This window comes from Gorilla gorilla, chromosome 6 (genome assembly GCF_029281585.2).
Source record: "Gorilla gorilla gorilla isolate KB3781 chromosome 6, NHGRI_mGorGor1-v2.1_pri, whole genome shotgun sequence".
Classification (NCBI taxonomy): Eukaryota; Metazoa; Chordata; class Mammalia; order Primates; family Hominidae; genus Gorilla; species Gorilla gorilla.
The window spans coordinates 159,197,201-159,221,834 of NC_073230.2; the positions used below are offsets into that span (position 1 = coordinate 159,197,201).

The 24,634-nt window shown below is 52.1% G+C and overlaps 1 protein-coding gene across 4 annotated transcripts; it reads left to right on the forward strand.

Annotated features, from left to right (window-relative positions):
* The first annotated feature begins 5,253 nt into the window (after positions 1-5,253).
* ZNF775 (zinc finger protein 775) lies at positions 5,254-24,634 on the forward strand. Of its 4 annotated transcripts, none has more exons than XM_063708848.1 (5): positions 8,029-8,355; positions 8,717-8,833; positions 14,363-14,442; positions 20,473-20,505; positions 22,517-24,634. In XM_063708848.1, the coding sequence occupies exons 3-5, from the start codon at positions 14,412-14,414 to the stop codon at positions 24,097-24,099; spliced, it is 1,647 nt and encodes a 548-aa protein (XP_063564918.1). In that variant the 5' UTR covers positions 8,029-8,355; positions 8,717-8,833; positions 14,363-14,411; the 3' UTR covers positions 24,100-24,634. The 4 variants fall into 4 exon arrangements, with proteins under 4 accessions (XP_055248355.1, XP_004046513.2, XP_063564918.1 ...); XM_063708847.1 differs by having other exon boundaries at positions 8,748-8,833; XM_055392380.2 differs by lacking the exons at positions 8,029-8,355; positions 8,717-8,833 and adding an exon at positions 5,254-5,386.

Consider the following 24,634-nt stretch of genomic DNA (forward strand, 5'->3'; position numbering starts at 1 on the left):
CTGGTGGCTGGGGAGTGTTACTTTTTCCGGGGGAGCTGCGACATGTCAGGAAGAGCAGCATGCTCTCCTCCCTAGAAGGACGGGGGGCTGTGGGTGGGGCTCTGGCCACAGGCCACGTGCCCAGCTTGCTTTGCTCTGGCCCCCTGCCTCAGTTCTTCCCTGAGCATACCCAGGCAGTTGGGCTAATTCTCTGGGTGGTGGGCCGAAGCTCCAGAGAACTGTGGTGGGTGGAATGCTCTCAGCTTGGTCCCAAGATTTATGTTCTTGGTCACTTGCCCTCCTAGGTGGGCCCAGCAACAACTAATCTTTCTCACCACCTGGGCCTTTATGAAACTCCAGCAAGCACTATGAGCTCTTTTGAGGGGTGCTGGGTGTTAAACGGACTTTGGTTATACTTGGACTGTGCCTCCAGTAGTCCTTCAGAGGTTGGACAGATGAAGGAGCCTCTGGGAGGGGAGGCGGTTCCCTGCAGCTAAGACAGCACTCAGCTTCCACACTCCACACACCAGGGTTTCAGCCTTCTTTGAGGTTGTTGTCAAACTCAGCCTGGGTCCACTTGCCCAGTGTTTGCAAAGCCTAACACCGACAGTGAGATTTGCAGCCAGAGAAAGTGAGGCGTTTATTGTAGAGCACCAGGCGAGGAGAATGGGCAGCTAAGGCTCAAACTCCCTGATGGCTTATAAGCAAGGGTTTTTAAGGCAGGGGTGGGGAGGTTTCAAAGTGAGTTAGGGGCTGAGGAATTTCTGGAACTTCCTTATCCATTTTCTGGTTCCAGTCTGTCTGAGGTCTACGTGCTGGCATTGTCACGTGGTGACATTGGTGGGGGTCCTGGCTCCTGAAAAACAACTCAAGGATATATGTCAAGATGTTATCTTTAGGCCGGGCGTGGTGGCTCATGCCTGTAATCCCAGCACTTTGGGAGGCCGAGGTGGGTGGATCACCTGAGGTCAGGAGTTAAAGACCAGCCTGGCCAACATGGTGAAACCCCATCTCTACTAAAAATACAAAATTAGCTGGGTGTGGTGGCGGGCCCCTGTAGTCCCAGCTACTAGGGAGGCTGAAGCAGGAGAATTGCTTGAACCTGGGAGGTGGAGGTTGCAGTGAGCTGAGATCGTGCCACTGCATTCCAGCCTGGGCAACAGAGTAAGACCTTGTCTCAAAACAAACAAACAAAAAAAACCCCAAAAAACAAAACAAAACAAACAAAGAGATGTTATCTTTAGTTTCTATGAGGAAGCTAACATTCTGTGACTACTACTTGAGTGACTATTGTTTAAGCTATTATTACTTTCTTGCTTAGCGGGTTATTCATTCATTTCCCCAATTCATGGTTGTAGAGCTAGCTAGGTGCCTGGAATTTCCCTGGGAGGGACTCACATTTTTCTTTATTCTCATGCTTTTCAAGTGATGGGCAGAACCCAGCAGGCTTCTAAGTGGGGTCTCTGAGGCTGGGCGTGGTGGCTCACGCCTGTAATCCCAGCACTTTGGGAGGCCGAGGCAGGTGGATCACCTGAGGTTAGGAGTTCGAGACCAGCCTGACCAACATGGAGAAACCCTGTCTCTACTAAAAATACAAAATTAGCCGGGCATGGTGGTGCATGCCTGTAATCCCAGCTACTCGGCAGGCTGAGGCAGGAGAATCACTTGAACCCAGGAGGCAGAAGTTGCAGTGAGCCAAGATCACGCCATGGCACCCCAGCCTGGGCAACAACTCTGTCTCAAAAAATAAAAATAAAAAAAATAAAATAAAAAAAGAGGGTCTCTGCTCCATCTCAAGGTCAGGTCAGACTTTTCAGGTGCCAGTTGCTAGGCAGGAAAGGGGGGCTGATTTGATTCTGTCCTACAGTGTCCCTGGCCGGCCTGCTGTAGGACTCCAGATTTCTGTGAGCAGTCACTCTGTATGCGTCCCTGAATTGGTGGTTTCATACAAATTTGAGTACCTCTTTTTACCAGGCATTAATAGTTCTTTTCTTGCCTGTGTTAGCAATTTCTGCATGTATCTCCAGCATTTAGCACAGAGCACATAAGAATAACCACAATTTGTTGACGTGAGTGGCACCTGGTGAAGTTTACCTAAATTATCTCATGTGTCCTTGTGTGGGAGGTAGTCTTCTTTTATACATGAAAACATTTGCCCACAGTCATATAACTGGTAATCACCAGAGGCAGATTCAAATTCACGTCTGTCTGACTCCTGAAACCTGTGCTCTTGACAACCGCTGTGTGCTTAGTGGATGAACGCTGCGTGCTGCTGTTTTTGGTTAAGTATTAAATGCCAACTGTGTGGGTGGGGCTTAAAGTGTGTAGGATGGAAAGAACAGCTTCAAAGCTTCATATTGGTTAATGGGGTTATGGAGCCACTTAAAAACCTGTGTAATTGACGGCAAATTATCTGTCAAAGCCTGGGAGCAGAGGGCGTGGTCTCAAGAAAGCCCCAGTCACATTTTTTCTCTTTGTGGGAACACAGGGTTTCCAGGGAAGGGGAGATGGCCAGGAAAGAGTAGGTCGATGTCTGGAAATGACGGGCAGGGAGCAGGGGCGGGTCCTTGGGTTGGCACCTAGGTTAGTATTGGAGGCGTTAGGGACAAGGATGAGGGTGAGAGGGGATCTGACCAGGGGTCCTATCCTTTTGAAAAGTCCCGTTTAAAGGAAATAGTCTGGGATATGGGGAAAGTGGGGTGTGGGTGTCCTCAGTGCTTCACTGCCCACTGCTTGTTGTGGGGATGGGAAAGAGAGGTCCAAAGGACGGAAAGGCCACACAAGTGGCCTTGAGGGGGCTGGCAAAGCAGGAACAGAGTCAAATTGTGCCTGGTTCCTTCCTGAGTCCCTTGGTGGGTGGCCCAGTGGTTCTCAAGCCCTTGCTCTGCCTGGTTCATCACCACAGCAGTCACTGGGGAGGACTGCCTGGGTTGTAGGGGTCTGCTGGCAGGAGCTGCCCATCTCTTCTGAAGAATCCACAGTTTTTCTTTGTTTTCTTCTACAATTACAAAAGCATTAAATTATCTTTAAAAATAAATAATTCAGATAATAATGTGAACGTTCTCCTTCATTCCCCTATTCCACTCCCAAAATCCTTTTTGTTTACACTGAGAAAAGTTTGAGGAGTATTCTCCTAACATTTTTTTCCTGTGTATTTGCAAACACATATGCAGCCTCTCCCCCTGGTATTTTTTTTCTTAGTGGAAATAGGATCCCAGAGGTTCTCCATTCTTTCCACCTCTGAAATACCCTTGGTCATGGGATGCCAATCTGGAGGAAGTCTGCTCTGTAAGGAGGAAACAGGCCCAAAGAGTGGAAGTGACCCCCACCGGTGGGGGTCCTAATTTCTGAAAAACAACTCAAGGACATATGTCAAGATGTCATCTTCAGTTTCTATAAGGAAGCTAACGTTTTGTGACTCTTATTTGGGTACTATTGTTTAAACTATTACTACTTTCTTGCTTAGCAGGTCATTCATTCACTTCCCTAATTGCTGGTGGCAGGGCTAGCTAGGTGCCTGGAATTTCCCTTGAAGGGACTCAAATGTTTCTCTATTTTCGTGCATTGAATGGGGGGCTGGTGGCAGACCCCTAAGAGAGGTTCCTGCTGTGTCTCAACACTTGTAGCCAGTGGCAAATCTGGAACTAGAATACTGGTCTCAGCAACAGGAATGTATTCCACAAGCCTTTGTAGAACCTCTTCTAGGTACTCTTCTAGAAAATAAGCTAGGTGTGGTGGTGCATGCCAGTAGTCTCAGGTGTAGTTCAGGTGGGAGGATCCCTTGAGGCCAGGAGTTTGAGGCTGAAGTGCGTTATGATTGTGCCTGTGAATAGCCACTGTACTTTAACCTGGGAAACATAGCAAGACCCCGTCTTTAAAAAAATAAACAGGAGAATGAGACTCTAAAGTGTTGATAGCTAGTGATGTGTGGCCTCTTTATAGGGTGTGTATGATTTTGTATTTTACAAATCCTTCTATAGATAATATAACCAAATTAACGGTAAAAACTCAGTAAGGTATGCAGGCAACTAGAAAATTATTAACCCTATTTTATAGACGAATAAGTCAAAGTCCAGAAACAGAAAAGTATCTTTTATAAAAAGTACACATGAAGTTAGTGACAAAATCGAATCTCAGTCCCCAGTTCCTGCTGTGCTACTGAGGCTAAACCGCAGCCGGGCCTGTGGCAAATGTTTAATCAGCTGTTGACTGAAGAAAATAAGGTCCGCCTGCCCAACAGCAACCGTTTGTAGAGTCTCAGAGGCCCAGCTTCTGTCTGTATCTACCTCATGCCCCAGAGGCAGCTTCTAGCAGCTCCGGAGAGCATCCTGCCAGTGGGAGTTGACCCAGCTGCGCCCCCTTTGAGGGAGAAGTGTGAGGAATTTCCTTACAATGGGGTGGGGAGTTGCGAAGATACTCCTTCCTGAAGGTCTGGCAGTCTGGACCGGGGTGGCAACTGGGCGGAGATGATTCCGCTCATGGGAACCCTACCTAGTAACCCGACCTAGTAACGTAACCTCAGAGCCGTTCCTCAGCTAGAAAACAAAGGGATTAGGCCGGGCGCGGGTTTGTAATCCCAGCACTTTGGGAGGCCGAGGCCGCAGGGTCACTTAAGCTCAAGAGGTCGAGGCCAGCCTGGGCAACATGGCGAGACCCCCGTCTCTACAAAATATTTAAAAAGTTAGCAGGTTGGGAGGTTCGGTTGAGCCACGGGTTCGAGGTTGCACTGAGCTATGATCGCGCCACTGGGGTCTGAGCGAGACCACCTCCCTGAAACAGAAAACGAAGGGGTCGAGTATAATGATTTCTAAGGTCCCTCGTAGTGAACCCTAAAAGTTATCACACCCCACGGTGGGGCTATCGCGGCTTGAGGGCAGCCACAGCCTCAGCCGGGGTTTCTGTCCGGGCCCCGATGGGTCCCCAGCAGGGAGAAACAGCGTCCGGCGCGCTGTGGCGCTCGGCGAACGTGCGCTGAGTTCAGGCGTTACAACGGGGTCGCAGGCGGAGTCCAGGCCTGGCAGGGGTACCAGGACGCCGCCGGCCATCTGGGGCGCGACCTCACAAGGTCTCCTCCCCGCGGCCCAGGGGCCCCGCGGCCGGCGGCTAGCGCGTTCACAGCGCCTGGGCCTTGCGCGCCCGCCGGGGGCGAGGTCAGCCCTCCCCCCTCGGCTATTGGCTCCAGAGAACAAAGGAGCCGCCCCGCGGGCTGCTCCGATAGGGCCGGGCGGGTCATCTGAGCGGGGCAGCCAATGGAGTGGCTGGGCGGCCCCGGGGATGGCCAGGCCCGCCAGCCAATCAGGCACCCGTGCCCGCCCCGCCTGCCCCGGGAATGGCCAGGGCCGGGAGCCCGGTGCCCAAGTCGCCCTCGGGGTGGCAGTTCCCGTTAACCTTAGCCACAAAGTCAAAGGTATTTATTTCCCCGTCGCCTCCCTCCGAGTCCCTCTGCATTTTGGGCGGGGAGGGGCGGTGCGAGGGATGGACCAGCGCCCGGCCCCGCTCCTCCTGTGCTGCCTCCGCCCGGCCCGGGCTGGGGCGGAGGGATGGGGCGGGGGCCTGGGGTGCCCCGAGCCCCGCGCGTCCCCCGAGCCCGCGCGCCCCCCGAGCCCCGGGTCTCAAGCGTTCCCTCTGCCCCGACACAGCCGAGGGGAAAGGGGCACGGCCGAGGGTGGGGAGGGCGCCAGGGAAGGGCAGCGAGGTTAGGAGGGAGGCTAGTGAGAATGGAGGGAGGACGCGGTGGCGAGTAGAGGGGTCGCCCGCGGGCGGTCCCTCCTGGGCTGTCCCGTTGTTCCGAGTTCCCCGTCCCTGTTCGCCTCCCTGATAGATCAGTTTCTGGGGGCAGGAACCCCAATGCTCGCTGCAGGGTGACAGACACATAGTAGGTGACCAATAAATGTGTGATTAAACGAGCGGGGATAAGGATTGGGGGTGGAGATAAGTGAGAGGGAAGCACCGCAGAAGTTGGAAGTGTGTGGTGTCGGGTGTGGCGGAGAACTCCTCTCTAGGAAGATGGGCACAGCAGCCGCGAAGTCGGTGGGGCGGGGTGCGGGCATCCCCTCTGTGAAGAACGTTGAGGATATCTACATGTGGAAGGTGTGGAGATGGGTCCTCCTTCAGCCCTTTGAGCAAGATGATCTGAGCTGGGGCTGGGTGTGGTCAGAGCCCCAGGGGTTGGAGGCGGACGACAGCCCAAGGCTTCACAGCTAACTGTTCCCATGTTCATCTGTAAAATGAAGAGATTAGATGGCAGTTGTCTCCTTTCAGCTTGAAGGTTCATGCTTCCGTGCTTCAAATCTGTTTTGTACTGAAATTTCTTTTATTTAGGTGTTCCCTTATGACAGTTTTTATTAATGGATTACTGTGTGTGGAGCCTGTACTGGGTGCAGGGGAGAGAGAAGGACCCTGTGTTAAGATGCATGTAGTCTTGTGCAGACTAACAAATTGATGACAATGATGATTCCATGTAGATGGTCCTAGGTGCACAGGTTAAACAGAGAAGGGGTTCCTGGCTGAGCCTGGTGTGTCCAAAAAGGCTTCCTGGTCAAAGCGTTCCCTAATCTGGGCTGGGAAGGGGAGAACTGAGCAAGGGCCTTCCAAGGTTGGTCACAGGGTGCGAGGACACGGTGAGTTCAAGAGCCACGAGAGGATGGGGCGTGTCGGGGTGCAATGGGGAAAGATGAGCAGAGTTGAGTTCTCAGTTCCCTCTTATCCGAGGTGTGCGTGCCAGCAAGTCCATTTGGTGGGGGTCTGGGTTTCTGAAAAACAACTCAAGGACATATGCTAAGATGTTACCTTTAGTTTCTATAGGCAACCACACGTTTCGTGTGGTCTGACTTCCTTGCTATTGTTTTAGCTACGATTACCTTCTTATCAGGTTGCACATTTACTTCTCAGGACCAGCTAGGTGCCTGGAATTTCCCTGGAAAGAACTCAAGATTTTCCTTTATTTTCATGATTGGAGGGCACAGCAGGTGCCTGAAGGGGTCCCTGCTCCATCTCACTTTGCTTTCCCAAGGTCCTTTGAATGCAGCAAGGGATGGAAACGTGTTTATTAATTAAAATGTGACACCTGTTCAGAGATTGTTAGCAGCTGGGTTTATCCTCGGCCTTCAGCTAGCTGCAGGCCCTGACAGGTTCCTGAATATTAGAATTGGGGCCGAGGAATGTAAGTGCAGCTCTCGCCTCTGAAGGGAGGTGGGTGAGGAGGAGGGGGCCAGGGGTGTGGCGCAGGGGAGGTGTGGGTGGGACAGTTCCAGCAAGGGTGTTTACCTCTGGCCGGTGAAGGAAGTCTTGGAAGGAGGTACCTCAGGATCATGGCTGGGGTTGAATTGGGGACCTCTGGGAGGTGGGCAGGCATAGTGGATAAGGCAGGTGACCTGCCTGCATGCAGATCAGGTCTCCTGGGAATGTTGAGGGGAGCAAACTGAAGCCATGAAACCGGGCTGGCTGTTCATACCCTGAGGTACAGTTCTTATAACCCTGAGTGGGGAGTGGGTGATGGCAACAGCAACAACCTAAATCGAATTTGTCTTGCACCTTGGGAATGTCTCTCAGAGTCCTCTCACACTGTTTGCGTCCCGCCATCCCCACCCCCCACCGCCCCCGCCCCACTTGATATAACAATTCTGTACCACGAGCAAGCGTTATTTCCATTTTCAGGTGGGGAAACTGAGGCCCAGAGAAGGAAAGTGGTTTGCCTGGGATCATGTGGCTAACCAGAAGCAAACCCAATCTCAGTCCCTGTCTGGGGCCTCTCAGCGGCTTTTTCCACTATGGCCTGCTCTTTGGGTTGGACAGTGGCCTGCCCTTTCCCTTGGCTCCCCTCCTCTGTTCCCTCCCCAGATTGAGGACTGGGGTGTTTGGGAGACTGAGGTCTGAAGATGGTGGAGTAGGAAGAGGGGAAGGGTCAGGGCTGGGAGAGTGGTCACAGTGGGGGTGGCCTTGTGCTGAGTGGGATCCGGGAAGTTGGAGAGGAGCAGGGTGGGTCATGGGGGGTGGGACAGGGGAGTTGTGGGAGGCTTCAGGGTGCCTGATGCTGGGTGTGGGGATGGAGGCCTCCAGGTGGGGGAGGGGATGCCCACCTGGTTTGGGGTGGGACCTCTGGGAGGGGCATGCAGAACCACCCTGGTAAGTGGAGGGCTCTGCAGACAGTGCCACAACCAGAGCCATGGCAAACCCTCTTCCTCCTGCATGGTGGAGCGTGGAGGCTCCTGTGTGGCGCTGGGGGCCTCTGAGATTCCGAACTGGCTGGAAGGAGTGATGGCTTAGGAAGAGTGAGTGGCAGCGGGGACGCTGGCAGAGAGGCTTGTACAGATACTGCCCGATGCATCCGGCTCAGGCTTGCCGCCCTGTGGTGCTCCTCCCAAACTCAGGGAGCAGGTATTTCCATTCACCTGCGCCATCAGGAACCTGAGCTCAAAGCGCTGCAATGACTGGCCAGGGACTAGCAGCGGCTCAGTGGTGGGTGGGCTGGGACTTGGGGTTCTTGATTAAGACATGGGGTCCTGAGGGGAGGGACCAGGAAGGGTGGCCTTGAGAAGGACATCCCTGCCAGCCTCAGGCAGTGGGCTTCTAGGGGGAGACTAGGGCTGAGGAGCCAGCCAGGTGGCGGCTGAGGGTCACCCAAAGATGGCTGAAGGGGAGAGGGCCCGCTGCATCCCCTTGGGCCAGAGCCCACAGGCCAGGCCCTGAGGATCTTAGGCTGCACCAGGCTTGCCGGACACAGGCTCATTGTCTCTAGGGCTTTCTGTCTTGCTGTAATGTCTCTCCAGCCAGCTGCAGCTCCTGCTGACTTATCCCACCCCAGCGCAGGTCATCCAACGGTGACTTATGGCCCCAGCCTCCTGGCTCGATGAGGGTATGTTGCTTCTGTTTCTACCTGAGTTCTTTTCCTTGGAGCAAGTGGCCCTGATGGGATGGCCATGGGTGTACAAGGATACTTGTGTCATGGGTGGCTTTGCATTTCTGTGTTCCTAAGTGTGCTGTGCAGTGATTCGTGCTGCCCTGGTTCACAGTGGCACGTTTGTGTGTCTGTGGATCTGTAGGTGTGTCTGTGAGTTTTAAAAAATATCTCACATTCTCTGTATTTGCATAGACAGTTTTGCAGGTGTTCTCACGTAGTTTTGTGTCTTTGAACTTTTGTTTACTTAGCTGTATTTAGATATGATTGTATCTGGGTGTGTTTGTGTGTCGTTTAGCATTTACATCAGTTTCTCATGTCCCTATGATCATATATTTAAATTAAAAACATCTGCTATTAACTGAAATCAGAGGCAGAGAATACCATTGCCTGGTCCTGAGGGATTTCTTAATAGTGACAGAAGACTGGAGCCTGAGGAGCCACCTCTTGGGTCCTTCATTGTTTCATTCACTCATCCGTTCATTCATTCAATACACATTACACACCTTCTGCATATGAGGGACGCGCAGGTGTGGGAGCAAGCCCCCGCTCCCTGGGGCTAACCTGAGTGAGGGGTCTCACAGGGAGAGAGGACTGGGTGAGGACATAGCAGTCAGGTATGGGTTGCAGGAGTGGGCAGGGAGGCGCTGGGGACCCGGTGGAGTTGAGAAGGATGAGGCTATAGAAAGGGGCAGCATGGCAGGGAGGCATTGGCTGGGCATGGGCTGGGACTGGAGAGGCCAGTTTCTGTGGGGGTCTCCTATGGAAGACCAGCTGAGCTGTGCCCAGCAAGTGAGGACCTGCTGGGACCTCAGGGCTGAGAAGGGCCTGATACTGGGCCTTTGGCTGGGGTTTGGGGAGCTGCCCCCACCCCCAAAAGCCTTAGCGCCTAGTGGCAGATCCTGCTCCCGCTCCACTAGCAGCAGATGATACCTGTGGCATGGTCTGCTTCTGAATGCCCGACCTGGGGCGCTGAGGCTGTGAGAGCTGTGCTGGGCTGGTGGGAGGTTCCAGGGGCGGCGATGGGGAGGACCTTGCCTCTTTCTGGCCTGTGGCCTTTCTCCTCCCCCAGCTGCTGTCTGGCCGCCCCACCCCCAAGTCTCTGCCACAACCAAAGCTCCTTTGTTGCCTCCCCCTGCCCCGGGCCTCTCCACCTGCTGCTAGCTCAATCCCCTCTTTGTGTGGTTGGTCCTCAGTTGTCATGGCAGCTGGGCCCAGGCTGAGGCCTGCCCACTGTGAGGCTCTTAACTGAACTGCAGCCTGACCCGGTGCGCGGAGGGCCGGGCCAGAGCCAGGCGTGGGAAGGGGGCCCCTGTGTGTCCTGCTCCCCTCAGAGCCCGAGGGGCAGCAGAGAGGAAAAGTGGTCCGGTAGGGGCCCGGGGGCCCTTGTGCGATAGACAAAGCGGCCTTCCAAGACTTGGTGTGGGCACTGGTGGGAGATGGCGCATCTGGCCCTTGATGCCTGTCTTCCAGCCGGGGCGCTTTGCTGGGCAGCCTGCTCACCTGGCTCCTGGGTGTCTCCAGGTGGCCGAGGACATGTCAGGATGGTAGGTTAGGAGGGGCCCGCCATGCACAGAGCAGAGTGAAAGGCAGAATAGGAGAGAAGCTTAGGGCAGCCTGGAACATGACACATGGAGGGCTTTCCTGGATTTTGTCTGTAGGACACCTGCTGTGCCATTTCCCAGACATAGCCCACCTGAGCACACAGGTAGAGGCGGGTCCCCAAAGACTTGGCCTCCCCTCATTCCTGTCCTCTGTGTTTCCCCCCTTGAATTTCTCACTTCTTCCTCTTGGGTCCTCTTCCTTCTGTCTCCATTTCTGTTCTTACATAAGCCACAGGCTGCTTCCCCTCGAGCCCTGGTATGGCCCGAGACAGAGGCACCGAGGCTCGAGGGAGGAGCTGCTCTGGGAGGTCCTGGACAGTGGAAGGCCTGCTACTACCCGGAGTGGCTGTTAGGTCCTAATACCTCTTGGGAGGCAGGGTGGGTGAAGTAGGACTGTCTTTGATTTGCCTTGGGGGTCTCGCTCTGTGGAGACCCAGGCCCATCCTTCTGTCCTCCTGAATTTCTGGCCTGGGCTCTGCCCTCCTCGGTCTGAGTTCCCCTTACCAAGGTGGCTTCTCTGTCCACTAGCCCCTCTGCGCCTCTTCAGGTGGATGTTAAGTCCAGTTGGTGAGAGGTTTCCCAAGATGTGGCATGCAGAAGCTCACAGAGTGGCCCCAAGGGAGGAGGGTGGCGAGGGAGGGAGGAGCCCCCAGCACCCATCAGAGCCCCACCAGGGGCTCCTCCCGCCCCCTTCCCCACTGCTCGCCTTTTCTCTGCACCACAAGCAGGTTCTGTAAGAAACCATGGTAGGCATGCTTACAGACCCCTGTTGGGGAAATAGAATTGAAAACAAAATCTCTTGCCAACCCAGAAAAGCTCTTTGCAAAAGTAGAAGAGAAAAACAGCTTTTAAAAGATTGAATGTGCATGAAACCAGAATGTGGTGCGCACCATGGACAATCCCCCGAGCGACTGCAAAGACGGGAGCTCTGAGCCTGCAATACTCTGAGCGACTGCAAAGACGGGAGCTCTGAGCCTGCAATACCCCGAGTGACTGCAAAGACGGGAGCTCTGAGCCTGCAATCCCTGAGTAACTGCAAAGACGGAAGCTCTCAGCCTGCATATAGCCGGCAGGTGCAGCCCGTTACAGACATGTTCTCAGGATAAACAGCAACCAGCCCTCCAGCAAGAGGACTGGACATTACCATTTGTCACACGCAGGCAGGTCGTCCTAAATTCACCTCATAATTGGAGTGACCATCTGTGTTAGCTAATTGCCTTTACCCACAGGAAAAATAAAGTTCTTATATTTTTATGACAGGAGATAGTTTTGTGATTTGGAGCCAGGCACCTGCTGAAATTAGGCTTCTACCCTCCCATGGAGACTGGGAGGCAGGGGTGATGTCTTCCTTGATACTTAAATTTCAAAGAAATGGCCCCCAGGACCTTGGGAAAGACAGTCCTGGGTTGTAATGTTGGCAGAAGGCTTATTTAGCTTTTTTTTGAGACAGAGTCTCACTCTGTCACAATCTCGGCTCACTGCAACCTCTGCCTCCTGAGTTCAAACAATTTTCCTGTCTCAGCTTCCCGAGTAGCTGGGATTACAGACATGTGCCACTACACCCAGCTAAGTTTTGTATTTTTAGTAGAGGCGGGGTTTCCCCACGTTGGCCAGGCTTGTCTCAAACTCCTGACCTCAGGTGATCTACCCACCTCAGCCTTCCAAAGTGCTGGGAATACAGGCATGAACCACCGTGCCCAGCCTTATTTGACTTTTAAAAAGATTTATTTCTACTTGAGGAGCATTTACTGCAAAAATAAAAAATAAAGATTCACATGCATCTCAAAAAGACAGAGATAGAGCTTATTAATTAGAAGTTTCTAAACAAAATGCTCTTGAAAAAAGTGGGTGTCTCTTCTTCTCTTTGCACCAGGGAAGATGACTTTCTGCATTTTCTACATTCATATTCACCCCTCCCCCGACGTCTCTTGTCAGGGTCCAGATTCCCAGTCTGGGTGTGTGCCCCCAGTGTCTGGGCTCTGAAGGGGACCTAGGAGAGGGAGTCTGGGTCTCTGCGAGGCTCTCGGGCCCTGGGGTGGGTTTTTCTGTGGGGGTGGCCGAGCCAGGGTGCCTGGGAGGCGGGGCTGACTGAAATCTGGAAGAGCCCCTCCCTGAGGCAGCAGGAAGGACGAGCTGTGCATCTCTGTGGGGCAGCCACATCTTTGCTCTGCTAGGGGGTACAGGCGCACGGGACCACATCCCTGTCCTTAGGAGAGGTGCACCCCCAGCGAGGAGCAGATGAGTCTTCAGGCTGCACAGCTCCTGGCCAGGCAGGGCAGCACATTCCTGCCACCTGCGTTTGTTACGGGCCCTCTGTGTGCCCGGCTCTGCTCTGAGCCCTGCGGATCCAGCGGCAAGCATGAAGAGCTCCTGACCTTGCTGTGGTGGGGAACAGAAAAGTTAAGATCATGTCAGGTGGCAGAAATGTAAGAGAGGAAACAGGAGGTGGAGTTAGGCTGGTGACTGTAAATAGGAGCGCCAGGGACCAGCACGGTGGCTCATGCCTGTAATCCCAGCACTTTGGGAGACCGAGGTGGGTAGATCACAAGGTCAGGAGTTCGAGACCAGCCTGGCCAATGTGGTGAAACCCTGTCTCTACTAAAAATACAAAAATTAGCTGGGTGTGGTGGCGCACACCTGTAATCCCAGCTACTTAGGAAGCTGAGGCAGGAGAATCACTTGAACCCAGGAAGTGGTGATTGTAGTGAGCTGAGATCGGGCCACTACACTCCAGCCTGGGCAACAGAAGAAGACTCCGTCTCAAAAAAAAAAAAGAAGCACAAGGGATGCCCGCTCTGAGAAGGGGACATTTAAGCTGGGAGCTGATAGAAGCGAGGGGGGCAAGCCAGGCGGGGATCTGCGGTGAGGGGACAGCCAGGGCAAAGGCCTGGGGCATCTGCACAGCAGTGTGATCTATCCTGTCATGTTCCAGGCACAGAGTGAGCCATTCAGGAAGTGCTCAGAAGACTTGGGCATAAAAACAAAAAAAGAAGGCCGGGCGCGGTGGCTCACGCCTGTAATCCCAGCACTTTGGGAGACTGAGGCGGGTGGATCACGAGGTCAGGAGATGGAGACCATCCTGGCTAATGTGGTGAAACCCCGTCTCTACTAAAAATACAAAAAAATAGCTGGGCGTGGTGGCGGGCTCCTGTAGTCCCAGTTACTCAGGAGGCTGAGGCAGAATGGCGTGAACCTGGGAGGCGGAGCTTGCAGTGAACTGAGATCCCGCCACTGCACTCCAGCCTGGGCAACAGAGCGAGACTCCATCTCAAAAAAAAAAACAGATGAATCCTAGATCAGTGAACTGGGCATGGGCTCAGCAATGCCCAATTGACCGTGTGTTCTTGTATGGAGATGGCTGGCCCCGAAGCTCCCCAGAGGGGTTTGTGCTAGAACATGGATGGGGACTTTGAAAGAGGGGGCGGGTGATGGAGGAAACGTGTAGGGCCATTCTGCCTTCCAGGTGCATTCCTCATGGCCAGTCGCAGACATGTCTCTAACCTTACTCCAGGCTCCTGCTTCTCAGGTGTGGTGTCCATCACATGCTGCCCTGCGAATGTTGAGGGTGTGGGCTCTGGTGTGGGAGTTAGAAGACCTGGGTTTTTGTCCAGCTCTGCCATTCATCACCTCCATGACTCTGGGCACGTCAGGGGTCCTTCGTGGTCTCAGTTTCCTCTTTTGTAAAATGGGAATTATGGCTGTTTTACCTTCTCAGCAGGTATGCTTACAATGAAAGAACCCCTGCCCATGTCGAATGTGGCTATGGATAGAAAAGCTCTTTGGAAAAGAGAGTGCTTTATGGGATGGGAGGGGGGCTGGGGACCCTGAGTTTTGTCCTTGTCCCACAGGCCCATTCTCTTTCTTCTGCTTCTCTTTCTGACAGATGGCAGGAAAGGGACACAGCCGGCACTGATGCTGGGAGGCCTCCAGGGATGGAGAGTGGCCTGGCTGGCAACGGCACAGGTAAGAGAGAAGAGAGAGGAGGCAGGGGAGCCGGGGTCTCCTCCGCTGAGGTCACGTGCCCTTATCTTTTCTAAAGCCAGGCGCGAGCCAGTGCCCTCAGCCAGTAGCTAGTACATCCCACTGATGCAGAATTTCAGAGTGGGGACCAGGACTTAGACAGCCATGTCAAAAAATGGAACAATGACAGAGGCTGTGGGAGCTCAAAAAATGGCAAAGCCTGGTCCATTAACTTGCCCAGCAAGGGGACACATGTGCACCCATGCCTTGTAGAAATTGAGGTGTTATTTACGTGCTAGAACAGGGAGTTTGTGGGGTTATACTAATTAGACACGGAAAACTGGCAATCTAGGTAGGACGACTGGAACAAACCTGTGGCTCATCAGTCAGGACATTGTCTTCAGTTCAGTCCATTAACGCTTCCTGGGGGTCACTCAAAGTTCAGGGTCCTTATTGGCTAAGCCGCTTAGAGCTGGTTGTGATGAAATACATGCTGCCAGTGGAAAGTTTGCCCGCACAGTCATGTGCTTTTGGCTGGAGCCCCTGCCCAGCGTCCCTGCGCCTGGAGTGGAGCAGCCCCTGGCGTCTGTGTGTAGCACTTGCAGCCCTTCCTGGAGTGCCCTGTCGCATGTGGTGTGTGGCCCAGCTGCAGAAGGGCTCTAGGCCCCTTGGCAGGGTTAAGTCCAGAGCACACCGGCTACCCTTGGGAGCCGTGCCCTTTGGCACAGTGTGACTCGGGTTTCTTTACCTCCCTCTCCCCTCCCAGGGGAATTGCCCCATAGACCCCAGGGCCCCTGCCTCATTGCCCCTGTGGGAAGAGCCGCCTCCCCTCCCAGGAATATCATGTCGGGAGACCCAAGACTGAGACAAAAATCAGGCAGCGGGGTAAAAGAGAAACGTGGCCGCAAGTGCAAAACATGGCAGTGTGGTGTGTGGACACAGACCCTCAGGGAGCCTAGCCATGCAGCTGCACGCCTGTCCGAGGAGCCAGGTGGTGGCAAGAGCACCCTAGCTGCATGTGTGTTTTGGAAATTCCAGTGGAACTCAGAGCACATGTGCCCAGTGTGTTATAGAAGGCCCTTTCCCCAGATAGACTCATACCTGGGATCCTGAGTCACTGTGAGGTTGCTCTGGTTGATGTGAGCTGTGGTCTGCCGGGGCCCTCTCTCCTCTCTACAGCAGCTTCTGGGGAACCCTGTGGTTTTAGAGAAGAGTTTGAAAAACACTAACCTAGACTCCTGGAGACACGGAGGCACGTGGGGACTGGCCTCTGGCCAGACTGAGGGAACCACTCATCTGGAGGACCCCGTTTTTCAGACAATTGACAGCTTACCTCTTTTAAGCAACTTTTAATTTTTATTTGTGTGTGTGTGTGTGTGTGTGTGTGTGTGTGTGTTTTATTATGGCAAAATATACGCAACAATTACCATTGTAACCATTTTTAAGTGTACGGTTCAGTGGCATCAGTACATTCAGTGTTGTGTAGCCATCACTGCCATCTATTTCCACAACATTTTCATCACCTGGGAAACTGTACTCATCAAGCAATAATCTGTGCTTTGCACCTTCTAATTTTATCTGAACCCTTAAAACCTAAAACATGATCCTTTTCATGATGACTGAGGAGCGGTGCCATTATTTCGGGACTCTCCACGGGCAGGCCAGTGGCCTGCGCTCTTCATATGGATACCTGAACCCTCAGGAGTGTGCCTGGGGCTGCTGGAGCCCCAGCACACTCCACCTCAGCTCCAGGGCCTCCAGGGATGTGTGCTGGGCTTAGCACCTCGCCCAACCCAGTCATTTGCGTCCGCCAGGGGCCCTTCGGCAGGTGGATGTGACAGCACTGTCCTGGCATCCTGGGGCTCTCTGGCCCACAGTCATCTTTCTGGCTGGAGAGGGCTGAGGGGGAACCAGCCATCAGCCACCTGATGGACACAGCACAGCCACCGGTCTCAGATTGGTGTGACTCATCCTGGATCATGCCTGTGTGTATACATAGAGACATATGGTTTAATTTTTTATGAATTCAATCAGATGATTCATATGGTTTTTCAACTTGTTTTTTGTTTTCTCTTAAAATGTTTTGAGAATCTTTTCATATTGGCATACATATAGTTCTTTTCCATTCTTTTTACTTGATGCATAGTATTCCATATTATGAAGGGAACTATTTTTTAGGATAATTAAGTTATTTTCCATTGTTTGCTGATTACAAAGAACACTTCAGTGAATATTCCTGGACATTCCTCTTTACACTCGTATGTCAGTATTTCTTAGGTGAACACATGGGATGGAATTGCTGGCTGGAAAGGGCCAGAAGGCTCTCCACACTTCTAATTTTAATAAACACTGTCAGATCGTCCTCCACAAATTCTGCCTCAGTTTATGCTCTCAGAATACCCATGTGTATACTTGTTCTCCTGTGTAGTGTCCATGCATATTGTAAAGTAGAGGTATTATTGATTTTTTAAATTTTTGTTGGTATGAGGGGTTGAAAGATGCTACACTTTTAGTTTGCATTTTGTTGATGACTAGTGGGGTTGAACCTCTTTTTATCATGTATAGGAGTCTGTTTTATAGTCTGGATACTAAGCGTTTGTCTATTCTATATCTGCACACATTTTTTCCTGGACTTGCACCGTCCAGCACGTGGCCTAGCCACATAGGACTCTTCTAGTTTAAGTTTAGGTTTAAATTAACTTAAGTACGGCCAGGCGCGGTGGCTCACGCCTGTAATCCCAGCACTTTGGGAGGCCCAGTTCGGTGGATCACCTGAGGTCAGGAGTTTGAGACCCGCCTGGCCAACATGGTGAAACCCCATCTCTACTAAAAATACAAAACTTAGCTGGGTGTGGTGGTGGGCACATGTAATCACAGCTACTTGGGAGGCTGAGGCAGGAGAATCACTTGAACTCCAGAGGTAGAGGCTGCAGTGAGCCAAGATCGCGCCATTGCATTCCAGCCTGGGTGACTGAGGGAGACTCTGTCTCAAAAATAAATAAATAAATAAAAATTAATTAATTAACTTAAATACAATTAAAAATGTCATTTCTTAGTTGGACTAGTCACATTTCAAGTGCTCAGTAACCACATGTGGTTCAAGAGCTCAGATGTAAACTGTTTCTGCTATTGCAGAAAGTTCTGTGGGAAAATGCTGCTCTAAATTCCCATTTCTTTTTCCTTTCTTTCTTTTTTTTTTTTGAGATAGAGTTTTTGCTTTTTTTGCCCAGGCTGGAGTACAGTGGTGTGATATCAGCTCACTGCAACCTCTGCCTCCCTGGTTCAGGTGATTTTCCTGCCTCAGCCTCCTGAGTAGCTGGGATTGCAGGCACGTGCTACCACACCCGGCTAATTGTTTTGTATTTTTAGTAGAGACGGGGTTTCACCATGTTGGCCAGGCTGGTCTTGAACTCCTGACCTCAGGTGATCCTCCCGCCTCGGCCTCCCAAATTGTTGGGATTACTGACGTGAACCACTGCACCTGGCGGAAATTCCCATTTCTATCGGACTTATGTTTATAGTATCTTTTGTCATACAGATGTTTTAAATTTAGTTTTTATCTTTTGTATCCTGTTTAAGAAGGCTTTTAATTACCTCTGGATTGTAAGCAGATTCTCCTAATTCTTCTAATACTTCCATTTCCTTTTTTTAAGCTGGCACTTAAGTCCATCTGGAACTGATTTTTATAAACAATCTTCACTATGAATCTAACTTAAATATTTTCCCCAAAGAGAGAGTTGGTTCTAAGTCGATGAATAGCCTTTTTCCATGGACTTGGAATATCTCTTGTATCATGTATCAAACAATTCTGTTCCATTGGCCTATTTGTCTATTATGTGTACTGTACGTTATTGTAATGATTATATTTAGCATTTTTACTTTTACTTTTATTGTTTTGTGGAAGGGAATCTGACTTGCAGCCTTAAGTCACCAGGCCCACCATGAAAGAGCCATGCCAATAACAATAACAACTGTGTCAGTCAAGAGTTGGGTTTTATTTTCTTTTTTTCCCAAATGGATCTCTCTCTCTCTCTCTCTCTCTCTCTCTCTCTCTCTCTCTCTCTCTCTCTCTCTCCCCCTCTCCCTCTCCCTCTCCCTCTCCCTCTCTCTCTCTCTCTCTGTCTCTCTCTCTCTCTCTCTCTCTCTCTCTCTCTGCAGTGGCATGATCAGGGCTCACTGCAGCCTCAGCCTCCTGGGCTCAAGCAGTCCTCCCACCTCAGCCTCCAGAGTAGCTGGGACTACAGGTGTGCACCACCACACCCAGCTAATTTAATAAATTTTTTATACAGACAGGTGTTGCCATGTTGCCTAGGCTGGTCTTCAACTCCTGCACTTAAGCAATCCTCCTGCCTTAGCCTCCCAAAGTGCTGGGATTACAGGCAAGAGCCACTGTGCCTGACCTAGACTTTATATTTTACATCAATTTTAGCTTTACAGAAAAATTGTGAAGAAAGTAGAGTTCACCTATACCTTAGCTCCAGTTTCTCCTATTATTAACATTTTGCATTCATGTGGTACATTTGTTATAACTGATGAACCAATATAGATACATTTTTATTACCTAAAGTCTGTAGTTGACATTAGGGTTCTCTTTTGGTCCTGTACCTTACCTGGGTTTTGACAAAGGCATAATGTCCCGTATCCCTATTATAGTATCATACAGAATATTTCACTGCCCCCCAAGTTCCCTGTGCTCCTCCTGTTCATCTCTCCCTACCCCCCAACCCCTGGCTACCACTGGTTTTTCAGTTCTCTCTGTAGTGTTGCCCTTTCCAGAATGTCATATAGTTGAAGTCATACAGTGTGTAGCCTTTTATGTTGACGTCTTTCACCTAGAAGTTTGCATGTAGGGTACCTCCATGGCTTTTTTGACTTAATAGCTTACTTCTTTTTATTGTTGACTAATATTCCATCATGCGGAGTTATCCATTCACCCACTGAAGGACATTGTGGTTCCTGCCCAGTTCTGGCAGTTAGGAATAAAGCTGTAAAAATCCATGTGTAGTTTTTTGTGTGGACAGAGGTTTTCAGCTCTTTTGGGTAAATACCTAGGAGAGCGACTGCTGGATTGGATGGTAAGCCTGTATTTAGCTTTGTAAGAAACTGCTGAACTGCCTTCCAGAGTGGTGGCAGCACTTTGCATTTCCACCAGGAAGGAAAGAGCCCCTGTTGCTGCTCTGCCTCACTGTGTGCACATGCCAGTGATCTGGATTCTAGCCACTCTCATTTATTTTATTTTATTTTTATTTTTTTGAGACAGAGTTTTGCTCTCGTTGCCCAGGCTGGAGAGCAATGGTGTGATCTCGGCTTGCTGCAACCTCTGCCTCCTGGGTTCAAGTGATTCTCCTGCCTCAACCTTCTGAGTAGCTGGGATAACAGGTGCCTGCCATCACGCCCAGCTAATTTTTTGTATTTTTAGTAGAGATGGGGTTTCACCATGTTGGCCAGGCTGGTCTTGAACTCCTGACCTCAGGTGATCCACCTGCCTCGGCCTCCCAAAGTGCTGGGATTACTGGCATGAGCCACTCTGCCCGGCCAATTCTAGCCATTCATATGTGTACAGTGGTAGCATTTTTGCTTTTAATGTCGTATAAGCCAAATTCTTCTTTGTTCATTTTTAGGATTTTCTGGGCAATTTGTATAGATGATAAATTTTACAATTCACTTAAATAGGATTACACTGAATTTAAACATTATTTCAGAGTGAAGAACATCTTTGGCTTCTCATCTAAGAATATGATATATATTGCTCCTTTTCTTTAGTTTTCTTTATCTCTTTAGTAAAGTTTAATAGTTTTCTTTGTATATGTTTTGCATGTTTATTAGGTATATTCCTAGTTACTTGTATTGCCATTTTTTAAAAAGTGATTTTTGTATGTTTTTGTACTGGGCAATCTTGCTGAACTCTTATTTCTATTTCTCAGTGGATTCCCTTGCACATTCCAGGTTGTTAATAATCATAAGCAAATGGCAGCTTCCTCTCCTTTCCAATGTTGATGCATTTCTCTTTGTTTTCCCCTCTGCCTTGGCTAGTTCCTCAAGGACAGCTGGCTGATTTCAGGGATGGTGAGCATCGCATTTTGTTTCTACCTGTAATGGGCTTCTAATCTTTTGCCTTTGGTTATAATGTTCGCTGTAATTTCTAGAGTACATTCTTTGTCAACTTAGTTTCCTCTATTCTTAGTTTGCTAGGAGCTTTCTTCTCTGTCTCTCTCTCTCTCTCCCTCCCTCCCCTCTTTCTCTTTCCCTACCTTCTCCCTCCTTTGATCCTTCCCTCCAGAAATAATGTTGAATTTTATCATATGACTTTTTCACATCTATTGGGAGTTTTTTCACTTTTAATAAGGTAATGTTATAAATTATATTGGGCCATCTTTGCTTTCCTGGGGAAAATCTCAGCAAGGTTAGGGTATGTTATTATTTTGATACCACTGAACTTGCTTTGCTAATGTTTGTGTCTATGTTCAAAGAATGATAAACCTTTTGCCCACCTCCATTCTTTTCTTGATACTGGAGTTATGCTAACCTTGTAGACTTTTCTTTCCCTTTGCTCCTATTCACTGTAACAGTTCATATAAGGTGGAAAAAGTCCTTCCCTTGAGGCTTTAGCAGCACCTGTTTATATAGTTACAGAGCCTGTTACCCATTTTTGAGGTACACTGAGATGTTCTTCTCAGTCTCTTTTAGTTGTTTATGTAGTCAGATTTTCTACCTACTCTTGGGTCAGTTTTAGTTTACATTTTCTTGCAAAATTCTTCTATTTCATATAGATTTTCAAATTTATTTATATAAAGTCCATATTTGGGGATTTTCAGAATCCTTTTTGCGGCTACGTGTCCCTTATCTATAATCTGTTTTTATCTTTATTAATGCCGTTCTTCTACTTCCTTTGGGTTTATTTTGTTGTGTTTGTAACGTTGACGTCTGTTTAAAGATTTTTCTCTTTTCTTTGTTCACAGCTGTTTTATTCCACCTACTTTTAATTACATGTAAACCTTTTTGGAAAGGTGCATAGATCACAAGCTCTATAAATTCTTATAAAGCAAACATTCCCCTGTAACTAGCACCCACATCAATGGAGAACATTGCCAGAACCTCAGAGCCCATGCTGCCTTCCACCCACAGTGCCCTCTGTAATAGGGCATTATCCTGACTTCTAACTCGTGGGTTCGTTTTGCCAGTTTCTCCTCTTCACATAAATGGAATCACACAGTATGCATTCTTTAGTGTCTGTGGCAGATGGTTTCTTTATGGCTTCTTATTCTGTGAGCTGGGAAGACAAAGTGCCTCTGTAGACTTGTGCACGGCCCAAGTGTGGGCTGGGAGCAGTGGGTGTGGGACCCCCATGAGTAAAGTGGATTGGATTTAACACAAAGGCAAGGCGACACCTCTTTTGGGTGCTGAGGTCTTTCTGGCCTACTTTCTTGTTCTTGGTTTTGTTGAAGGAAGATGAGTTGCCAGACAGCCAAGGTCCCAGCAGGTGAAGTGCTCCCCCGCCATGGCTTCTGCCTTGGAGCAGGGGCCCCGACAGTATAGACGGTGCTGCAGTGACCCAGGGGTTGGTCTCCCTGACCACTGAGGGACTGAGCATGCCTTTGCTTAGAAAGCTTCCAGCACGTGGATCCTCTTAGAAAAAGAATGGTATGTGTTGCAGCTTGGCCACTTTCTCCTTGCCCCCTGGGTCAGCAGATTTCACTGGATCGGTTTCTTTAACCTTCTCTGCATCTCCTCGGCCTCAGGGTGGAGAAGGCAGAGCAGCCGGTGCCTCGGGGATCCTGTGGCCTGGCACCCGAGTGATTCACTTAAGGTTCCTTTCTTGTATTTTTCTCCTTCACTCCTTTCTATATCTTAACCTGCCCTTGTTGTCCTTTCTGCCTTCCCTACTCTTTTTTCTTCTCTTGCCCCTGTTTTCTTATGTTCGTTTAAAAATCTTTCCCTTCTGCCTTTTCTCGTGCCCTCTTTTCAGCCCTTCTCTGCCCTCCCGCACCCCTTCCCTCTCTCTTGCTCCTTCTCTCCATCCCACCCAGCGGAGCAGCAGTGACCTCTCTCCCTCCTCTCTCCCGCTTGCCTCTGGCAGGAGCTGGGCTGGTGATGAAGGTCAAGCAGGAGAAGCCGGAGCGGCTGCTGCAGACGCTGGCGCCGCAGGCCATGCTTGTGGAGAAGGACAAGGAGAACATCTTTCAGCAGCACCGGGGCCTCCCGCCACGCCAGACCATGGGGCGGCCTCGAGCCCTGGGGGGACAGGAGGAGTCTGGGAGTCCAAGGTGGGCCCCTCCCACTGAGCAGGATGCGGGGCTGGCAGGCCGGGCTCCCGGGTCAGCCTCCGGCCCCCTGAGCCCCTCGCTTTCCTCCGGCGAGGGTCACTTTGTATGCCTGGACTGCGGGAAGAGGTTCAGCTGGTGGTCGTCCCTGAAGATCCACCAGCGCACCCACACCGGGGAGAAGCCGTACCTCTGCGGCAAGTGCGGCAAGAGCTTCAGCCAGAAGCCGAACCTGGCGCGCCACCAGCGGCACCACACGGGCGAGCGACCCTTCTGCTGCCCCGAGTGCGCGCGGCGCTTCAGCCAGAAGCAGCACCTGCTCAAGCACCAGAAGACCCACTCCCGGCCCGCCACCCACTCGTGCCCCGAGTGCGAGCGCTGCTTCCGTCACCAGGTGGGCCTCCGCATCCACCAGCGCGCGCACGCCCGGGACCGCCAGGGCTCCCGCGCCGGCTTGCACGAGCTGATTCGGGACGCGGCGGCACGCCGGGCCTGTCGCCTGCAGCCGGGGCCGCCGCGGGGGCGCCCCGAGTGGGCCTGGCTGGGGCTCTGCCAGGGCTGGTGGGGCCAGCCCGGGGCCCGGACCGCGGTCTCCGGCCCCGAGGGGCCGGGCGAGCAGCGCCAGTTCATCTGCAACGAGTGTGGCAAGAGCTTCACCTGGTGGTCGTCGCTGAACATCCACCAGCGCATCCACACTGGCGAGCGCCCCTATGCGTGCCCCGAGTGCGGCCGCCGCTTCAGCCAGAAGCCCAACCTGACGCGGCACCTGCGCAACCACACAGGCGAGCGCCCGCACCCCTGCCCGCACTGCGGCCGCGGTTTCCGCCAGAAGCAGCACCTGCTCAAGCACCTGCGCACGCACCTGCCCGGCGCCCAGGCTGCGCCCTGCCCCAGCTGCGGTAAGAGCTGCCGCAGCCGCGCCGCGCTGCGCGCCCACCAGCGCGCCCACGCTGTCGCTGAGCCCGCCGTTCCGGCCGGGGAACCGGGCGACCAGCCGCAGGCCGAGGCCATCCCGGGCTTGGCCGCGAGGGCGCGGAGCTCCCAACGGTCCCCGGGGGCCCGGGACGCGCTGTGGGGCCGGGGACAAGCGGGCCTCGCTGGGCCTGGCGAGCCGCGCCAGTTCATCTGCAACGAGTGCGGCAAGAGCTTCTCGTGGTGGTCGGCGCTCACCATCCACCAGCGCATCCACACGGGTGAGCGGCCCTACCCGTGCCCCGAGTGCGGCCGCCGCTTCAGCCAGAAGCCCAACCTGACGCGGCACCGGCGCAACCACACAGGCGAGCGGCCCTACCTGTGTCCCGCCTGCGGCCGTGGCTTCAGCCAGAAGCAGCACCTGCTCAAGCACCAGCGCGTGCACCGCGCGGCCCCTGCGTGCAGCCCCAAGGAGGAGGCGCGCTAGTGGACTGGACCTCAGCGGACCCGTGGTGGTGCGGGGGATGTTTGCGGGGTGTGTGTGGGGAGTGGGGGTGGCCAGGATTGCTGGCTCTTAGAACCCCTTAGAGCGGGACCGGTGGATTCCTTAAGGCTCTGAAGGGCTGAGAACAGTTGTAGAAGCGTCCCAAAGGGTGCTGGGAAAGGTCCAGCGTGGGTTGAGGGAGGAGGGAAGATCCGAGTTCCTCACCGCGGGCCGGGATGTGACCACCCTCTTCAGAGGTTGGACCCCAGGCTTCAAGCACCGAGTGAGGGGTCTGGTGGGGACGCTGGGAGAGTCTCTGGTGTGAAGTGGCTTAGGTCTGGACTGGTCAGCTGTGGCACCAGCCGGTCCTGCCCACGCTTCAGGATGGCCGGGGGCTGCCCCTGTGGGAGAGTTGCCAAGACTCGGCGATACCAAGGATGGAAGCCAGAGGCTGTGGCGAGGGAGAGCCAAGCATATTCCCAGCACCAGGGCCAGTGCTGGCACGTCGTAGACATCCAATAAATATTTTTGGAAGGAG

What these genes read in the sequence shown, in the direction of transcription:
- ZNF775 (XM_055392380.2), top strand. Translation starts at nt 14,412, where the DNA reads ATGGAGAGTGGCCTGGCTGGCAACGGCACAG. An exon ending in CCTGGCTGGCAACGGCACAG is followed by an intron (nt 14,443 to 20,472) that starts GTAAGAGAGAAG and finishes TGCCTTGGCTAG; the next exon opens with TTCCTCAAGGACAGCTGGCT. An exon ending in GCTGGCTGATTTCAGGGATG is followed by an intron (nt 20,506 to 22,516) that starts GTGAGCATCGCA and finishes TGCCTCTGGCAG; the next exon opens with GAGCTGGGCTGGTGATGAAG.